General features: G+C 38.7%; 1 protein-coding gene and 1 long non-coding RNA gene across 3 annotated transcripts; both read left to right on the top strand.

Annotated features, from left to right (window-relative positions):
* The first annotated feature begins 1,012 nt into the window (after positions 1-1,012).
* LOC124392959 lies at positions 1,013-3,380 on the top strand. The gene is made up of 2 exons (XR_006927249.1): positions 1,013-1,822; positions 2,247-3,380. It is a non-coding gene; the product is annotated as an uncharacterized LOC124392959 (long non-coding RNA).
* A 4,117-nt stretch (positions 3,381-7,497) lies between these two features.
* Positions 7,498-18,192, top strand: LOC124392599. Of its 2 annotated transcripts, XM_046859746.1 has the most exons (5): positions 7,498-7,757; positions 8,011-8,370; positions 9,453-9,608; positions 10,263-10,309; positions 17,686-18,192. In XM_046859746.1, exons 1-5 carry the CDS (start codon positions 7,715-7,717, stop codon positions 17,815-17,817), a joined length of 738 nt encoding a protein of 245 aa, XP_046715702.1. In that variant the 5' UTR covers positions 7,498-7,714; the 3' UTR covers positions 17,818-18,192. The 2 variants fall into 2 exon arrangements, with proteins under 2 accessions (XP_046715702.1, XP_046715703.1); XM_046859747.1 differs by lacking the exon at positions 9,453-9,608.
* The last annotated feature ends 975 nt before the right edge of the window (positions 18,193-19,167 follow it).

The raw sequence follows: 19,167 nt of genomic DNA, 5'->3' as shown, positions 1-19,167 counted from the left end.
TTAATTGTTTTAAAAATGTAAACTGTTGATCACATATTTTAATTATAATAATAAACTCAGCCATTTTATATTTTGCATTTTGTGTACTGTTACACCAATTGAATATGTACCGTATTTTTCGGACTATAAGCGGCTACTTTTTTTCCACGTTTTGTACACCGCGGCTTAAACAACAAAGCGGCTTATTTATACATTTTTCCTGGGTTTTTCCCAGTTTCACAAACTTCCAAAAAACTGAACCCCATAACATTATACCAATTAAATTTCCGAACGGTAACGAAAAAATGCCTGTGTTCTGAGATGCACGGCATCAGGAAAAAAATAGTTTTTTTTAAACATGATGATGCCAAAAGATAAACTCCCGAGAGAAATAGTTGTGAAAGGAAGGAGGAAGACAGTGAACAATGACTTTCTTGGTCGGCTACTGTTTAGATACAAGCCGTTGTAACGCGTTGAGTCTGGGTGAAGGGATAGCGGCTTATTTATGTTCAAAATAAAAATCTTTGTCAAATTCATTGGGTGCGCTTTATAGTCCGGAAATTACGGTATATGGTATATAATGTTTGTGTGTTTCTAATATAACACAAACATATGGCATCCAATACAATAGCATTGTTTAAAATGTGATTAATTTTATTTAAATTTTCTATTTCAGGTCTCCACTCTGGAGAATCAGTGATCAGTGTATCTGGTGATTTGGGATCTACAGCTGTTCTGCCATGTGAACTGGAGAGTGTAGGAACTGAAACACTGCATATTAAGTGGAAAAATAAAGCTAAGGTTGTGTTTGAGCGAAAGGGTGAGAGGTTCACTCCAGGTGATGGATATAAGAATCGTGTGGATGTTCCTGAGGAAGAGCTTCGTAAGGGGAACTGTTCTTTGGTGTTGCGCAATCTGACACCTAATGATAAAAATGTCTACACGAGCATCCAGGTAGTGAGCCGCACCAAGAGATCTCTCACTAATGAAGAAAAGAAGATCAGCCGTGTTTCTCTCTCAGTCAGGGGTAAGTGAGTTATTATCAGTAGAACACACACTGAACATTACACACAGCAGAAACCAAAGCTGCAGATCTGAAATCTGTGGAAAGACACTAAACGTCCTGTAGAACAAAAGCAGCTCATGTGTCCAATGTGAGCATAATGTCAGTGTTTTCAGTACTAGAGGAGAAATTGTGCACTGAACAGCTCATTTTAAAGCTCTTCATGTGTGTGTTAGATGATCCAGGAGAACACAGAACACCTGAGCATCTTTATATTAGTGTTTCATCACACACTTGGAGATTCCCTCTGCCATCTTTAAATGGAAATCATTTTCATGACACGAGTTTGCAGTAGAGCTGGAAATCAGAAAGTCTTTACCCCAGACAGCAGGAACAGTGTAGCACTAATGATCTTCTTGCTGATTTCTACACTTTATTACCTTTAAAATACAATTTCACTGCTTTTCACTGCTTATGAAAATATGATCTTCTCTATTATACAGTAATCACACTAGTTATAGTATCAGTAATGTGAAAGATTGCAGAGATGATTCTTAGTGATTAGTACTGATCCTGATCTACACGTGATCCTGATCTACACGTGATCCTGATCTACACGTGATGCTGATCTACACGTGTTCCTGATCTACACGTGATCCTGATCTACACGTGTTCCTGATCTACACGTGATCCTGATCTACACTTACACAGTAAATCACTTTAGTAGCAGTGAGAGAGGAAACACAAAGAGCTCTGATTGGACCAGGATGATTCAATATTATTTTCCTCTTACAGAAAAACCTCCTGAGGAGAAATCAGATGAAGTGTCGAGTCCCACAGGTGAGATACAATTGTGTATTTTATTATCTGCACATTTCATTTCTTATACAACCAATAATTCAGTTCATTTCAGGATCTTCAGTGAACTGGACTTTTTACTGGAATTCTGTTCATTTCATTTCTGGTTATTTTTGGTTTTATTTTAAACCAAAAATGACTGAAAGTATGTGGACAATTCACAATCAGACCCGTATGCGGCTCTGATTTTGAATAAATGAAGAATTGCAGTGATGCTTCCTGTAGGAGTGAATGGACACAAACCACTGATAAACTGATAACAGATGGAATCAGTTTTTTCCTTTATTTGTCAACTACCTCTGTATATATGGATGTATATAGTAAATCTCACTGCTTATAATTTATAGGTACAGTTTTGTAGCTAAACTAAATAAATTAATTGATTTCTGTATATTTTTTTTTCCAGATGATGCACAGATAAAGTTTCCTCACCCGCTGATCCTGGTCTTGTCCCTGCTAGCCTGTGTTCTCTTCCAGTCTTTCTTAAGAGAACCATGAGTGTGATATGGTGCAGTGCTTAGCATTGTGCGTTTACATGTGTTCATTACTTCCTTTCATCTTTTATTTAATATCCCAATTAATAGATGAAGAACTTGGTGTGGTGAAGTAGCTTGTGTAACATCAGATTAATATATGATCATGATGTGCAGCTGAACTACAATCAGAGCTGCTGTTATAAAGAACATTTTATATAATCAGCATCTTTTTGTCCAATTCAATTACATTTTATGTGTAGAGCACTTTTAACAAGAAACATTAACACAAAGCAGAAATAAATTATGTCAGAATTCAAAAGAATGCAGACTTCAAATTCCTTTCAAAGAGGAATACCAATGTTGATATTTAATTAAATATATAACAAAAACTAGCATCTATTTTTAAGGTAAGAATTTAATAAATTCTAAAAACAGTAAAAAACAGTAAATTGGCACCTTTACAGTAGACAAGCCTGTGTGTAGTATTGCACTTGTAAAAAATGTTAGCTAATAGGAAAAAAAGAGAATATTTACTTATAGGTGAATAAAATAAATAAACTCAAATTAATTAAGTTTATTTTTGCCAAACATGTAAAAGCATAATTCTACTCTTAAGCCCTATTCGGACAGGATTAAAATCACAAAGTACGTCTCAAAGTATGTGCACAGACGTGGGAACAGAAAGGTGCAATTAAGGCATGTAAAAGGATTGTTTATGCTTAGCAGTAATAGAGCTGAAAACATCTTTAAATAAGCAACACATATGTACAGTATTTATAAGAATACAGGCTAAATGTTTTTATATATTTATTATAACATTTTAACAAATGACAAAATTGAGGCCTAGAGATGAAGTTTGAGGGATGGTAGTGTTGTACCCAGTGACAGTTCACAGTAGGTGGAGCAGGCAGGAGCCATATGTGTTTTTATAGGGCATGTTTTAACATTTATTTTATTATATATTTTATTATTTTAACCTCATATTATCTTTCAGTTCATTTTCACTGTTATTTTTTACTCTGCCACCTATACAAAGTAAGCTATTAAAATAATTTCCACCTAAATTATTGTTTTTATATTGATTTATTTATACATTTACATTTGGGGCATTTTGCAGACCTCCTTACCCAGAGTGACTTCAATTCTCTTCTTTATACAACTCAGCAGTTGAGAGATAATGAGATCATGATTTTAGTTTCTTTGTTTATTTTGTGTGTGCACTTTTATTCTCCTCGGCTTTACATAAAAAAAAAAAAATGTCTGTCACAAATCACAAAACAAGAGTATAGACGTAACATTAAAAACACAAACACATGACACAGACCAAAATAAAAGCACATGGCTACATAAACACAGAAGTGAGCATTATCGCTGCACACTGACAAATGTTCAAACTAGACCCTCGATTTGGAAGTAAGAATTCTCTTTTTTAAGTCATATTTCTGGAACAGGTGGTTATGAAAAGGGGCTGTGCTGCTAGCCCCTGACATGAGCAGGTTGTGGGAGGAGGCTGTGCCATTTTGCCCCTGGTATGAGCAGGTCATGGTAAGTGGTCTTGCACATCCCCTGGTATGAGCAGGTTGTGGGAGGTGGTTGCGCTGTTGGCCCCTGCCGACTTGCCAGCCTCTGGCTGGAGAATAACTTCGGAAGCTGCCTTGCCAAACTCTGACTGAAGCATGACTTGAAAGGGACCCCTTTAGTAATGGTACAGTATATAAGTTATACAAAGTTTACTTTTTAGCTCAGACTCATATTAGATGCCAACTGTTGGCTTTAACCAGTATAGCTCACTAAATTGTTTTCAATCTTCTCTAATTGTTTTGTTTTGAATATCTTGAAATCTGGAAAATCTGCCTAATTACCCAATAAATAGGTAATTTCCTAGAAAAGAATATCCATATATATTTAGTGGTTTAATATCAGTTTTATATATATTGTACTGTTCTCAACATGTGTTAGTGCCTTGACAGTCAGATAAACTCCCTTCCCTCACATGACTCTGAAGACAAGAATTTATTTGCTCACAGGTTTAATGGTCTTTGGTATCGAGTGGTATGGACACTTTATGGACACTTTACACCTCACCATACCGCACATATACACATACAGCGGGGAAAATAAGTATATGACACCAGCATTTTTATCAATAAGGGGATTTCTAAGTGGGCTATTGACACAAAATTTCCACCAGATGTAGCCATCAAGCCAAATATTGAATTCATACCAAGAAATCAGGACATTTAAGTATACAAGTTGAGTAATAATAAATAAAGTGAAATGACACAGGGAATAAGTATTGAACACACTTTATTTAATACTTGTTGGTGATTACAGCTTCTAGATGCCTCTTGTATGAAGATACCAGTCGTCTGGCATTGCTCAGAAGTGATTCTGGCCCATTCTTCCACACAAATGGTCTTTAAATCTTGAAGGTTCCTTGGGCCTCTTTTATGAACTTTGATCTTCAGTTCTCTCCATAGATTTTCTATGGGATTTAGGTCAGGTGATTGACTGGGCCATTCAAGCGACTTGATTTTCTTTCCTTGAAACCACTTCATTGTTTCCTTGGGCTTGTGTATGGGATCATTGTCTTGCTGAAATGTCCACCCTCTTTTCATTTTCAGCTTTCTGGTAGATGGCAGCAGATTTTTATCCAGAATGTCCTGGTACATTTCTCCATTCATCCTGCCTTCAATAATATGAAGTCTGCCAGTACCCCTTGCTGAAAAGCAGCCCCAAACCATAATGCTTCCACCCCCAAACTTAACTGTTGGTATGGTGTTCTCGGGGTGGTGGGCAGTGCCAAAAAGTTCAATTTTGCTTTCATCTGACCACACTATAGTCTCCCAACAATCCACAGGCTTCTCCAAATGCTCTTTCGCAAACTTTAACCTGTAATGCGAGAAGCTGAGGCGGAAGCCGAAGTGAAGCAAAGCAATGTTTAATGTCAAAGTATAGACAATGCCAATCACAGAACACATGCAAAAGGATATCCAGTGGTGCGCTAACATGGAGCGCGGCCCACAGAGTCCCGAACCGCAAAGCAAGGCGGCTCGTGAATATAAATCCCCAAGGTGTGCGAAGGGAAGCGCAGAGCAGAGTGCAACGAGAAGCGTAAGCGAAACCACAGGAGGGAAACCAAACACATGTACGATCAATAACGGACGGTGAGTGTGAGAAGGTGAGGGGTAGATATAGGCAGGTGATCAGTGGTTGAATGAGCCGCAGGTGATCCAAATCAGTAGTCGGGTAAAGAGCTCCGTGCGGGCGGGGCACGCACGAGAGACGGAGCAGGGAACTCCCTGACATAACCGAGCCTCAACATGCTTTTTGTTCAGCAATGGAGTCTTGCATGGTGAGTGTGCACGGATGCCATTGCCGTTCAGTGCATTGCTTATATTTTTCTTTGAAACAATAGTACCTGCTGATGCAAGGTCTTGCTGAAGTTCTGCCTGAGTGGTTCTTGGCACTTGGTGAACTCTCCTGATTATTCTTTGGACTCCTCAGACAGGGATCTTACGTGGAGCACCTGATCGTGGCTGGTTTATGGTGAACTGATGCTCTTTCCATTTCTGGATAATGGCCCCCACAGTGCTCACAGGAACATTCAGCATTCTGAAAATGCGCCTATAACCATTCCCATCAAAATGCTTTTCAACGATAAGATTACGAAGATCTTGAGAGAGTTTTTTGCTTTTACCCATCATGAAGTCTTTCCTGTGTGCCTCCTGGGTAATGAGAAGCCTTTATAGGCCATCAATTAGGACTAAAGCAGCTGATATCAATTAGTACTGATAGGGGCAGGGTTTCTCTCTCAATACTGACAGATTTCAGGTAAGCTTCTGGCTTTCTATGCCATTTTGCACCTTGTTATCTTCATGTGTTCAATACTTATTCCCTGTGTCATTTCACTTTATTTATTATGACTCAACTTGTATACTTAAATGTTCTGATTTCTTTGAATGAATTCAATATTTGGCTTTATGGCTACATCTGGTGGAAATTTTGTGTTAATAGCCCACTTAGAAATTAGAGAACAGTTAGATGTAGTGGTAGAAAGTGAACTTAGGAATGAAAGATTGGTGATTGGAGCAGACTTTAATGGGCATGTAGGTGAAGGGAACAGAGGTGATGAGGAGGTGATGGTAGGTATGGTTTTAAGGAGAGGAATGTGGAAGGGCAGATGGTGGTAGATTTTGCTAAAAGGATGGAAATGGCAGTGGTGAACACTTATTTTAAGAAGAAGGAGGATCATAGGGCGACCTATAAGACTGGAGGAAGGTGCACACAGGTGGACTGTGTTCTATGTAGGAGATGCAACCTGAAGGAGATTGGAGACTGTAAGGTGTTGGCAGGGGACAGTGTAGCTAGACAGCATCGGATGGTGGTCTGTAGGATGGTTTTGGAGGTGAAGAAGAAGAGGAAGAGAGTGAGGACTGAAAGAAGAATAAGATGATGGAAACTGAAGGAGGAAGAGTGTAGTGTGAGGTTCAGGGAAGAGGTCAGACAGGAGCTCGGTGGTGGTGAAGAGGTGTTGGGTGATTGGGAAACTACTGCAGAAATGATGAGGGAGACAGATAGAAAAGTACTTGGTGTAACATCTGGAAATAGAAAGGAAGACAAAGAGATGTGGTGGTGGAATGAGGAAGTGCAGGAGAGCATAAGGAGAAAGAGGTTGGCAAAACAGAAGTGGGATAGACAGAGTGATGAGAAAAGTAGGCAGGAGTACAAGGAGATGTGGCAGCAGGTAAAAAGGGATGTGGCGAAAGCCAAGGAAAAGGCATATAAGGAGCTGTATGAGAGGTTGGACACTAAGGAAGGAGAAAAGGATTTGTAGCGATTGGCCAGGCAGAGGGACCGAGCTGGGAAGGATGTACTGCAAGTTAGAGCAATAAAGGATGGAGATGGAAATGTGTTGACTAGGAGTTGTTTTGAGGAGAGTGTGTTGAGAAGATGAAGGGAGTATTTTGAGCAGCTGTTGAACGAGGAAAATGAGAGAGACAGAGAAGTTTGAAAGGTGTGGAGATGGTGAAGCAGGAATTGGATAGGATTAGTAAGGAGGAAGTGAGAGCAGCGATTAAGAGGATGAATAGTGGAAAGTCAGTAGGACCAGATGACCTAGATAGATAGATAGATAGATAGATAGATAGATAGATAGATAGATAGATAGATAGATAGATAGATAGATAGATAGATAGGCAGGCAGGCAGGCAGGCAGGCTGGCAGACACAACTTTATTGTCATTGCATTGTACAGAGGCGTGGTCTGTATCTGCTTTCTGAGAATTCAGCTAGCACTAGTGATTAGCTGCTTACTGGACACTTGACTAAACAGGAACTGAAGCACAGTAGGAACACTTTAACTTAAGTGAATCATTTTGAAAAAAACATCACCAGAAATGGCAAATCTCCTGGATATGTTTATACTACAGCTGCTGTCTGGTGAGTTTCTACATGCAACATACATCATAGGAGTTTATTATACATTATTAAACATGTACTGTACATGAGGAGGAAAACAAAAGTACATATTCATATCATCAATTTTATCATCGGAGAAACTGTATCTGAATGTAGTTTATTATTAAACAGTTTAAATATACCAAATATTCTGAAATCACACCAAACAGAAGCAGGTAATGAAGGTAGAAATGCTAATTGATTTGTCTATTCACTTAATATTCTGTTCTTTCAGCTTTCTTCACACCGTGTCTCCTTCACATCACTTCATCTGACTTCATATCTGTCCATCCTGGAGAGAACATCACCCTGCTCTGTAACATCACTGATTATCCTGAGATATTGTGGTATCAACTGAGATCTGACGAGGTGAAGCTGCTGATATCTGCTGAACAAGGGCTGCTGGAGAAAACCTTTTCCCTCAGTTATAATGTAAATAAAAGTCACTTTGACCCAACAGAAAGCAGCAGTTCAGTCAGTTTAGTGATTATTGGAGTTCGAGAGACGGATCTGGGGTTTTATTACTGTGGAGGACGAAATGATGATAAACACATTCAGTTTGGGAAACTCATCAGACTGAACTTTAACATTACAGGTCAGTAAATAAACTTTATGATTCTGATTATTGCAGTCTTTATGTGTAGCCTTAAATTTGTTTGGTGTGACAATTTATCCCTTAATTTCACACTTATTTTTAATTAATACATTAAACACTTTAATAATCATCTGTAAATAGATTAATATAATAGATTTAGAATAGAAGATAATAATAGATTTTAAAATAAAAGCATATACATTCTTATAAATGTAAATCAGAAATATTCAGGCTTATATAGTTATTATATAATATATAGTTCTGATTATCAATATATTTTACCCTCACTCTCTAGCCTTTATTTATTTTTATTATAAGTTTTTCTTCCAAAAGTGCAGTAAATCAAAGACTAAAGAGACAATAGATGAACTTTTATGATCTTTCCACTTCTCATTCAAGGTGATCAACTGATCACAATTTTAAAGCAGATAATTATTTCAGTATTAGAAATTTTACAAAGCAGAAATGAGGTTATGTGTATAGAGCAAACCTTTGTGAACCCTCAAAAATTAGCAGAGTTTTTAACTGATTCCTTATAAAATGTGGTTTAACATTAATCTCAGGCACAATTAGAGAGAAACAATATTTAGATAAACTTATATACTTATTATCAAGCAGACGGTGTAACCATTCAGGAAAAAATAAGTAAACCTCTTTGCTAACAACTTTTCCTAAGATAACATGAGTCCAGTTGTTCTGTCTCATTTGTGCTTCAAGAGTAATCAAAAGGAATATCTACCTTATATTAAACTGATTCATGTAAGAAAGGCTGGATGTATGTGTGCCTTCTAAAATTAAAATAAAAGATGTGTTTACTGGACACATTACAAAACAGGATGTAGGGGCAAAAAGCAATCTCTAACCCATAACCTGATAACTCCACAAGGTTAACAAACTGATTTTTGTTAATGTACAGTGAACTTATAAACAGTGGTAAAAAGACTGAAGATATAAACTGGATTAAATAACATGTCTGGCTTCTCAATTATACAAACACTGATTTACATTTTTATAGCTATTGAATATTTTAAAGCAATATGTAATAAAATATGATCATCTGTGTCACTGTTTGTGTATTTCAGATAAACCGCATGAACAGCATAATCATAGTAACTTCTCTGGGTGTACAGATACACAGCAGTCTACAGAAACAAGGTTCTGGATTACAATGAGTGTGTGTGTGGCCTCTGTCCTACTGAACCTCATCTGCATGTGTGTGTTTTGCTACAGACTCAAAGGTGCAGTTATTTATCTTTATCATCTCTAAAAGGGCATCATTTAGCAATTAGCTCTAAAAATAACTCTATAAATCTGAGTTGTATGAATTCCTCAGCAGTTTATAGACTATTCAGTTTCACAATATAAAATCATCCACTAATTAAATCTCAACCTGACAGAATAAACTCTTTAATCCAACATTAATAAATAAGGCAGAGTGAAACAAATGCACCAGCAGCAGAACATATTTTTTGGGTGTTAACTATCTATTATTAGATAAAAACTGATATAGTGTGCAGTGACTCACTGCTTCTTTCACACTGAACCATATATGGCTGTAAAAGTCAGGTGACCCAATACCTTTGGACATAAAATGTTTATATAACATATAGTTTGCAAATATTTTCTTGTTCAATTCTATTAGTTGCTTGTTTTAAAGTATTAAGTAATAAACAAATAATAAAATAAAATGAAAAATTAATTCCCCCTCGCACAGTACACATTATGTAGGCTCATCCTTTTACACAGAACTTTTAGGTGATATAGCAAAACACACACACACACACACACACACACATATATAGATTAACATTGAATTCCGAATTTTTGTTAATAATTTTGTATTAGAATTTAATTAATGTGTCATTTTAATATTAAATAATTGTCCCTTACAGGAAAGTCAGTATCATCATGTAGCAGTTCCACAGATGCTCCTGAAAAGGTACCAGAAATGTTCTATTACTATAAAGTGTTTAAATAACACAAACATATCGTCTTCAAATTCAAAGTAACTTTTATCTTTAATTTTTTTTTTATGATTTGACAGACAGACAGACAGACAGACAAACAGATAGACAGATAGATAGATAGATAGATAGATAGATAGATAGATAGATAGATAGATAGATAGATAGATAGATAGATAGATCGAACTTTATTGTCATTGAATAGTACAGTAGCAATTGTGCAAAAAGTGCAGATAAATATGTAGCCTATTTACAGCATGTGATATATATGTAAGCATATGTACAGTGAATAAATATAAATGGTGTAACAGTGCAGAGACGTGTGGACATCATTAAGAAGTACAGATAAATGGTTCTAAGGCTATGGCATTGAAGAGGAAATGTGCAGAAGGGAAGGTTACAAGATTATGGCATTTAAGAGATATGCAAGCTGAATAAACACTATATACTGAATAAACCACTATATATATATATATATATATATATATGATGTAAAATTCCAAACTTCTGTTTGAGTGTAACACCCTCCCCAATAATTTGCAGAGTTAGGCCCTATGTATTTACATTCAATTGTATATTACAATCACTTGATTGTAGAGGTCAGTTCACTTAAGTAGATTTCTCTGGTATAAGTATTTTACTTCACTATTTATTTTTCAGACAACTTTTTACTTTCACTCATTAAATTTTAATACAAATATCTGTACTTTCCACTTCAAAACAGACTCGTTACTTTAATCTGTTTGGTGAAATGTCAATATTTTTTCTTCTATTCTTTCTCTGCTTGTGTTCTATATGGTGGATCCTCAGCCTGGATACATTTATTAGAGAACAACATTTTAAGTATGTTATATATATATATATATATATATATATATATATATATATATATATATATATATATATATATATATACATACACACACACAACCCAGCCATTATGGGTGCACAAACCAGTGCACTCTTAGTGCCGGTCCCAAGCCCAGGTAAATGGGGAGGTTGCGTTAGGAAGGGCATCCAGCGTAAAACATGTGCCAAATCAAATATCACGGATCACAAATGAGAATTTCATACCGGATCGGTCGAGGCCCGGGTTAACAACGACTGCCACAGGTATCGTTAGCCGACAGGGTACCGGTGGAAATTGGGCTACTGTTGGCCGAAGGAGGAGAAGGAGAGGAGGAAGACATCTACAGAGACGGCAGGAAAATGTGCAGTGTAGGAGAGTAGAGGTTCGGGTTGGTACTTTAAATGTTGGTACTATGACGGGTAAAGGAGAGAGGTAGCTGATATGATGGAGAGGAGAAAGGTAGATATGCTGTGTGTTCAGGAGACCAAGTGGAAAGGAGTAAGGCCAGGAACATTGGAGGTGGGTTTAAACTGTTTTATCATGGTGTGGATGGGAAGAGAAATGGTGTAGGGGTGATTCTGAAGGAAGAGTACATTAAGAGTGTAGTAGAGGTGAAGAGAGTTTCTGATAGGGTGATGATCGTGAAGGTGGAAGTTGAAGGATGATGATAAATGTCATCAGTGCCTATGCTCCACAAGTTGGCTGTGAGATGGAGGAAAAGGAAAGATTCTGGAGTGAATTAGATGAAGTGGTAGATGGTGTACCTAGGAAAGAACGATTGGTGATTGGGGCAGACTTTAATGGGCATGTAGGTGAAGGAACAGAGGTGATGAGGAGGTGATGGGTAGGTATGGTTTTAAGGAGAGGAATGTGGAAGGGCAGATGGTGGTAGATTTTGCTAAAAGGATGGAAATGGCAGTGGTGAACACGTATTTTAAGAAGAAGGAGGATCATAGGGTGGCGTATAAGAGTGGAGGAAGGTGCACACAGGTGGACTATGTGCTATGCAGGAGATGCAACCTGAAGGAGATTGGAGACTGTAAGGTGTTGGCGGGGACAGTGTAGCTAGACAGCATCGGATGGTGGTCTGTAGGATGGTTTTGGAGGCGAAGAAGAAGAGGAGAAAAGTAAGGATTGAAAGAAGAATAAGATGGTGGAAACTGAAGGAGGAAGAGTGTAGTGTGAGGTTCAGGGAAGAGGTCAGACAGGGTCTTGGTGGTGGTGAAGAGGTGCGGATGATTGGGCAACTACTGCAGGAGTGATGAGGAGGCAGCTAGAAAAGTACTTGGTGTGACATCTGGAAATAGAAAGCAAGACAAGGAGACGTGGTGGTGGAATGAGGAAGTGCAGGAGAGCATTAGGGGAAAGAGGTTGGCAAAACAGAAGTGGGATCGACAGAGTGATGAGAAAAGTAGGCAGGAGTACAAGGAGATGCGGCAGCAGGTAAAAGGGATGTGGCGAAAGCCAAGGAAAAAGCATATGAGGAGCTGTATGAGAGGTAGGACACTAAGGAAGGAGAAAAAGATTTATACCGATTGGCCAGGCAGAGGGACCGAGCTGGGAAGGATGTACTGCAAGTTAGAGCAATAAAGGATGGAGAGGAAATGTGTTGACTAGTGAGGAGAGTGTGTTGAGAAGGTGGAGGGAGTATTTTGAGCAGCTGATGAATGAGGAAAATCACAGAGAGAGAAGGTTGGAGGATGTGGAGTTGGTGAAGCAGGATGTAGATAGGATTAGTAAGGAGGAAGTGAGAGCAGCGATTAAGAGGATGAAGAAAGGAAAGTCGGTTGGACCAGATGACATACCGGTAGAAGCGTGGAGATGTTTAGGAGAGATGGCGGTGGAGTTTTTAACCAGATTGTTTAACAGGATTCTGGAAGGGGAGAGGATGCCTGAGGAATGGAGAAGGAGTGTGCTGGTACCGATCTTTAAGCATAAGGAGATGTGCAGACCTGCAGTAACTACAGAATTAAGTTGATCAGTCACACCATGAAGTTATGGGAAAGAGTAGTGGAAGCCAGGCTGAGAGAAGAGGTGACCATCTGTGAGCAACAGTATGGTTTCATGCCGAGGAAGAGCACCACAGATGCCTTATTTGCTTTGAGGATGTTGATGGAGAAGTATAGAGAAGAACAGAAGGAATTGCATTGTGTATTTGTGGATTTAGAAAGCGTCGACAGAGTGCCAAGAGAGGAGTTGTGGTATTGTATGAGGAAGTCAGGTGTGTCAGAGAAGTATGTGAGGGTGGTGCAGGACATGTATGAGGACAGTGTGACGGCAGTGAAGTGTGCAGTAGGTACGACAGACTGGTTCAGGGTGAAGGTTGGACTGCATCAAGGATCGGCCTTGAGCCCTTTCCTGTTTGCAGTGGTGATGGACAGGAGTCTCCCTGGACTATGATGTTTGCAGATGATATTGTGATTTGTGGTGACAGTAGAGAGCAGGTTGAGAAGAGCCTGGAGAGGTGGAGATATGCGCTGGAGAGAAGGGGAATGAAAGTCAGTAGGAGTAAGACAGAGTACATGTGTGTGAATGAGAGGGAGGGCAGTGAAGTGATGCGGTTGCAGGGAGAAGAGGTAGAGAAGGTGGAGGAGTTCAGGTACCTGGGGTCAACAGTGCAAAGTAATGGAGAGTGTGTTAGAAGTAAAGAAAAGAGTGCAGGCAGGGTGGAGTGGGTGGAGAAAAGTGGCAGGAGTGATTTGTGAAGGGAACGTTTATAGGACTGTGGTGAGACCTGCGATGTTGTATGGATTAGAGACAGTGGCATTGATTAAAAGACAGGAGGTGGAGCAGAGCTGAAGATGTTAAGGTTTTCGTTGGGAGTGACAAGGATGGACAAGATTAGAAATGAGTTTATTAGAGGGACAGCACATGTAGCATGTTTTGGTGACAAGGTGAGGGAGCTGAGATTGAGATGGTTTGGACATGTGCAGAGAAGGGACATGAATTATATTGGTAGAAGAATGCTGAAGATGGAGCCACCAGGTAGGAGGAAAAGAGGAAGGCCAAGGAGGAGGTTCATAGATGTGGTGAGGGAAGACATGCAGGTAGTTGGTGTGAAAGAGGCAGATGTAGAGGACAGGGTGGTATGGAGACGGATGATCCGCTGTGGCGACCCCTAATGGGAGCAGCCGAAAGAAGAAGAAGACGATATATACACACACACACACACACACACACACACACACACACACACACATACACATTATACACATAAATGAATGTGAAATGTTGGGTAGAATGTATAGTGGGGATATAAATATACATATAGATAAAAAATATTGCAGATGTAATGAGGAGTAAAAAGATATACAGTCCCTGACAAAAGTCTTGTCACTTATCTATTTTGTAGAAACACCTGCTATTAACCTGACTTTTAATTAATCAATTGGTGTTAGAAATAGCTCATATGAAAAGCTAAAACCCTCTTAAATGATGTTTAATGCACTGAAATAAATTAGTTTCACTAAAAAAAGATTTATCATTTAATCAAGACAGAAAGGTCAAATTTTGGCAAGACAAAAGTTTTGTCGCCTATACAGAAAGTGAACAAATTTACTGCAAATACAAAAATATGTCAGCAAATTAAGTAGTGGTGCCGTGAGATCCAAATGTAATATCTTGTATGACTTCCATGAGCTTGAAGGACTGCATCCATGCGGTTTGACAAGGATTCATACAATTTATTGATGAAGTCATCAGGAATAGCATAGAAAGCAGTCTTGCATGCCTCACAGAGTTCATCAATATTCTTTGGTTTCGTCTTCCATGCTTACTCTTTCATCCTACCCCACATATGCTCAATGATGTTCGTGTCTGGTGACTGGGCTGGCCAATCCTGGATCATCTAGATCTTCTTCGCCTTGAGGAACTTTGATGTGGAGATGGAAGTATGTGATGGAGCACCATCCTGCTGCAGAATTTGGCCTCTTTTATGGTTGAGAATATAAGAGGTAGCTGAGATTTCTTGATATTTTAGACTATTGATGTTGCCCTCCACCCTGCAGATCTCTCGCACACCCCCATACTGGATGTAACCCCAGACCATGATTTTTCCGCCACCAAACTTCACTGTTTTCTGGGTGAATCTCGGATCCATGCAGGCTCCAGTAGGCCTCCTGCAATATTTGCGGTGTAATTCAACAGAAGATTCATCTGAAAAATCCACCTTCTGCCACTTTTACATCGTCCATCCTTTTAGCAGGCTGTGGGCCTTGGCAAATGCCACACGGTTTTTCAATTGTCTTTTGTTTAGTGCTGGCTTTTGGGCACTGATTCGACCATGGAGGCCATTTCGAGAAAGAATCCAGCAAACTGTTCTGGTTGACACAAGGACTTCAGGTGACCAGGCCTTGTGGAGCTCTGCTGCAGTGAAAAATGGGCTGGCCTTGGATTTTCGAGTCAACAAACGATAATCTCGAGCAGGTGTCTTGCGGGGTCTGCCTGACCTGGGCTTGTCAAAAACATCTCCAGTCTCTTCAAATCTTTTTTTTTATCTTCTGTACTTGACGCTGAGACACATTGAAGGTGTCTGCCACATCAGCAGTGGATCTGGTCTTTAGCCTCTTGATAATCAAAACTTTAGTCTCAGGGTGAATCTTAGGCATGTTTGCAGAGGTCTAGTTGCAGTTGATGTGAAGGTCTAATGTACTGGGGTTCTTTTTATACACACCTGAGACCTAATTGATCCATTATTAGTCACAGGTGAAGCTCATATAACAAGGCGACAACGCTTATGTCTTTGCAAAAATTGACTCAATGCTGGAGGCACTCAAATGTACAGGACGTCTTTAAAATTGTAATAAAATTTAGCATTTATTTGAACTTGCAAAACCCAAACCTGTTCCAGCATGGCAATGCTCCGATGCACAAATCCAGGTCCAAGAAGATCTGGGTTACATGCTTTGGAGAGGAAGATCTTCAGTGGCCTGCTATAGAGCTCTGATCTCATCCCTACTGAACACCTTTGGGATGAAAGAACACTGGCTATACAGTATAGGGTATACAGTAGGTTTACTGGTCAGTGCTATTTTGTATTTTGTATATATTTGTCCCACACTGTCTTGTGTTGTCTGTCTGCACTGTTTGCACTTGGTGCACTTTATGTAGCATAATTTTGTGTGATGTAGCTCTATGTTGTTTTGTGTAGCACCAGGGTTCTGGAGGAACGTTCTCTCATTTCCATTGTGTACTGTGTCAGATATATATGGTAGAAATGACAATAAAAGCTTCTTAATTTGACTTGACTGCATCCCAGGCCTCTTCACCTACATCAGCACCTGACATTTCTGTTCGACCAATTTTACTTAAAATAATTATAAATAAATAAATAAATAAATATAAAAGATGCAAAATTGTAAACTTCAATACAACACACATTTATTCACATCCTTTCTACACTCAGAATAGAAGAAAAACTCCACCAAAAATATTTTTCAATTAATATAATAGTAATCAAATAATATTTGAGTCTCAATTCAGCACCAAAATCCACCATGATTCACACATCCGACAATTAAAACCGTCCGTGTGGAAACATAGCAAAAGTTCTAATCTAATTACTTTAAAACATTTACAAGAATATTTTGTCATTATCCTGTATGTTGAGTTTGTATTCAGTAAAAGAAACATACATTTTCTAAATTATCCAGATTTGTCCATGGCCATATTGATTAGAGTATTAAACACATCAGACCACAAGACATGGTTCTAGTAATTCATGCTCATAGACAGGTTGTCTTCAGCAAACTGTGGACTTTCTTGTGAGCAGCTTCAGAAGAGGCTCCTTCTGGGATGACGGGCTGCAAACTGACCTGTTACAGTGTGCGGCGTACGGTCTGAGCACTGACAAGTGGAGCTTCCGCTTTTGCAACCTCTAAAGCAATGCTGCAGCACTCATGAGTCTGTTTTTTGTAACAGCTTCTGCACCAGACGCACAGCAGGAGGACTCAACTTCTTTGATGGACCCTTGTGAGGTCTGTTCCAAGTGGAACCCGTCTTGGAAACATCTGTATGACCCTGACCACTGTACTGTAACACAGTTTCAGGGTGATACTGATGATCTTACAGGCTCAGCATCTTTATGGAGAGCAACAATTTTAATTCTGTAATCCTCAGAGACTCTTTACCATGAGGTGCAGTATGAGAGAATTGAACTCAAAGCACCAAATTTTAACTGCTCTAATACAAGATACACATATTTATATAGTCCTGTAAAGTAGACAAAAACATGAACATGATGAACAGGATGTGTGGCTTTGAAGGGTTGCAAGGTTTACATTTTGTAGCTGCATGATAAAAAGAAATGGAGCCTGCAAATTAAAACCCCTTTGTCTAATTTTGTGTTTATATTAATGACAAGTATGTTGTAATCACATTGAATTGTTCACATAAAAAATGTTTCAATAAACTGTTTCCAATTTTAATTTAGAATAAATTTAAGTTGTTGTTTTATAATGTTATGAAGCCTCTCTCTCTCTCTCTCTCTCTCTCTCTCTATAGGAGGAAAGCATGCATTATGCCAGCATCCAGCATGGAGATAGGCCCAGAGCAGCTGCTAAGAAAAACACAGCGACAGATCCGGACTGTGTGACCTATGCAGCAGTCGCTTCACAACAGCCTCGGAGACGCTGATCAGGTGTCACAAACAGACGACTCTTTTTTTGTTATAAATAGAGAACTGAGTCTATGGCCACATTAAACTGGGTACATTTCTAAACACTTAATCTAGCTCTTATTTTCCCCTATTTGTTTTATGTCTTTATGTATTTAAAAAAAAAAAGCGTGTTATAATTCCTCTAAACAGAGTTTTAGGCTGATGGTATTCATTATAATTCATTAATAGAGCCTCAAAGCACTTTTGTATGCTGCTCTGGATGAGGGAGACTGATAAAAGCTGTAAATATAAATCAATAAAACATTTTAAAGTTAATTTAATAATCAATGTAATGCACAAACTGAACACTTGGTCATGTATATGTAAAAATGCACAAATAAACTAAAGTGATTAAAAAACATGTTTGTTCCTCATTAACAGATACAGATATAAAATGCACTTTATCAGGGGTCTCCAACATTTATAAACGATGGTATACACAGGTATACCCTGGTATAAATATATGCTATACCTGGGGTCTCCAACCATACAACATATCAGATAGCACTGTAGGTAAATTTGGAAAGTGGTTGTTAAAGAGAAAAATACACAGTTAACAATACAGTGTCATATCCATTGTCCCAGAGCGGGGAGGGGCAAGGAGAAGCCCGTTGTCGCAAATTTTTTGCCAATTGGACAGCATCACCCCTCTGTAGTGCCAGAAAGCTTCACACAGTGAAAAGCAAATCATCTACAATCAATAGAACCGTGTGGTATCAAACTATCAATCAGCTCAGAGACTAAACAAATCTGATGAAGCAGAGGAGTGGATGCACCAAATATGTCAGATTTTTATTGTTTCAGAATTGTGAGAAAAAAGTCAGAATGACAAGAAATAAACTCTGAATTGAGAAAGAATTTTCGCAATTGTGAGAAGAAAAAAAAGGGGGAATTAGGCAAACTTTTTTTTATGTGGTGGAAACAGGCTTCCATATGACTGTGACCAAAGAAAGAGACCAAAAGTTTCCAAAGTCTATGTAAAAAAAAAATATACAGTGGAACCCGGTTATGTCGATGTCCTAGGGGGTCGCCAAAAAGCATCGAGGTAACCGATGTTCGAGATAAAGGAAAATCAAAATGGCGGCAGTATATTAACGTGCTTGAAATGTCTTTATGTACATGATGTGTGTTAATAAATGAGAATGTGCATGCACGTGTTTTTGAAGGGTTTTTTTACACAACAGCGTTGCCGCGATTTGTTTGATGAAGGCATGCTATAAAATTACATACAGTACATGTTTATCTGTCAGGAATCCACCTGCCACGCCCCCTTCGGCCCCTTCAGCGTGGCAGGTGACTTTTCGGCCGCTTTCTCTGAAGCTCCGCTT

The sequence above is a fragment of the Silurus meridionalis genome, chromosome 10, assembly GCF_014805685.1.
Source record: "Silurus meridionalis isolate SWU-2019-XX chromosome 10, ASM1480568v1, whole genome shotgun sequence".
Taxonomy (NCBI): Eukaryota; Metazoa; Chordata; class Actinopteri; order Siluriformes; family Siluridae; genus Silurus; species Silurus meridionalis.
This window is presented reverse-complemented; position numbering and strand designations above follow the sequence as displayed.

Bases quoted from the DNA above. Each gene is read 5' to 3' on its own strand.
- LOC124392599 (XM_046859746.1), top strand. From the start codon at position 7,715: ATGGCAAATCTCCTGGATATGTTTATACTACAGCTGCTGTCTG. The intron at 7,758-8,010 runs GTGAGTTTCTAC...CTGTTCTTTCAG, and splicing joins TATACTACAGCTGCTGTCTG to CTTTCTTCACACCGTGTCTC. The intron at 8,371-9,452 runs GTCAGTAAATAA...TGTGTATTTCAG, and splicing joins ACTGAACTTTAACATTACAG to ATAAACCGCATGAACAGCAT.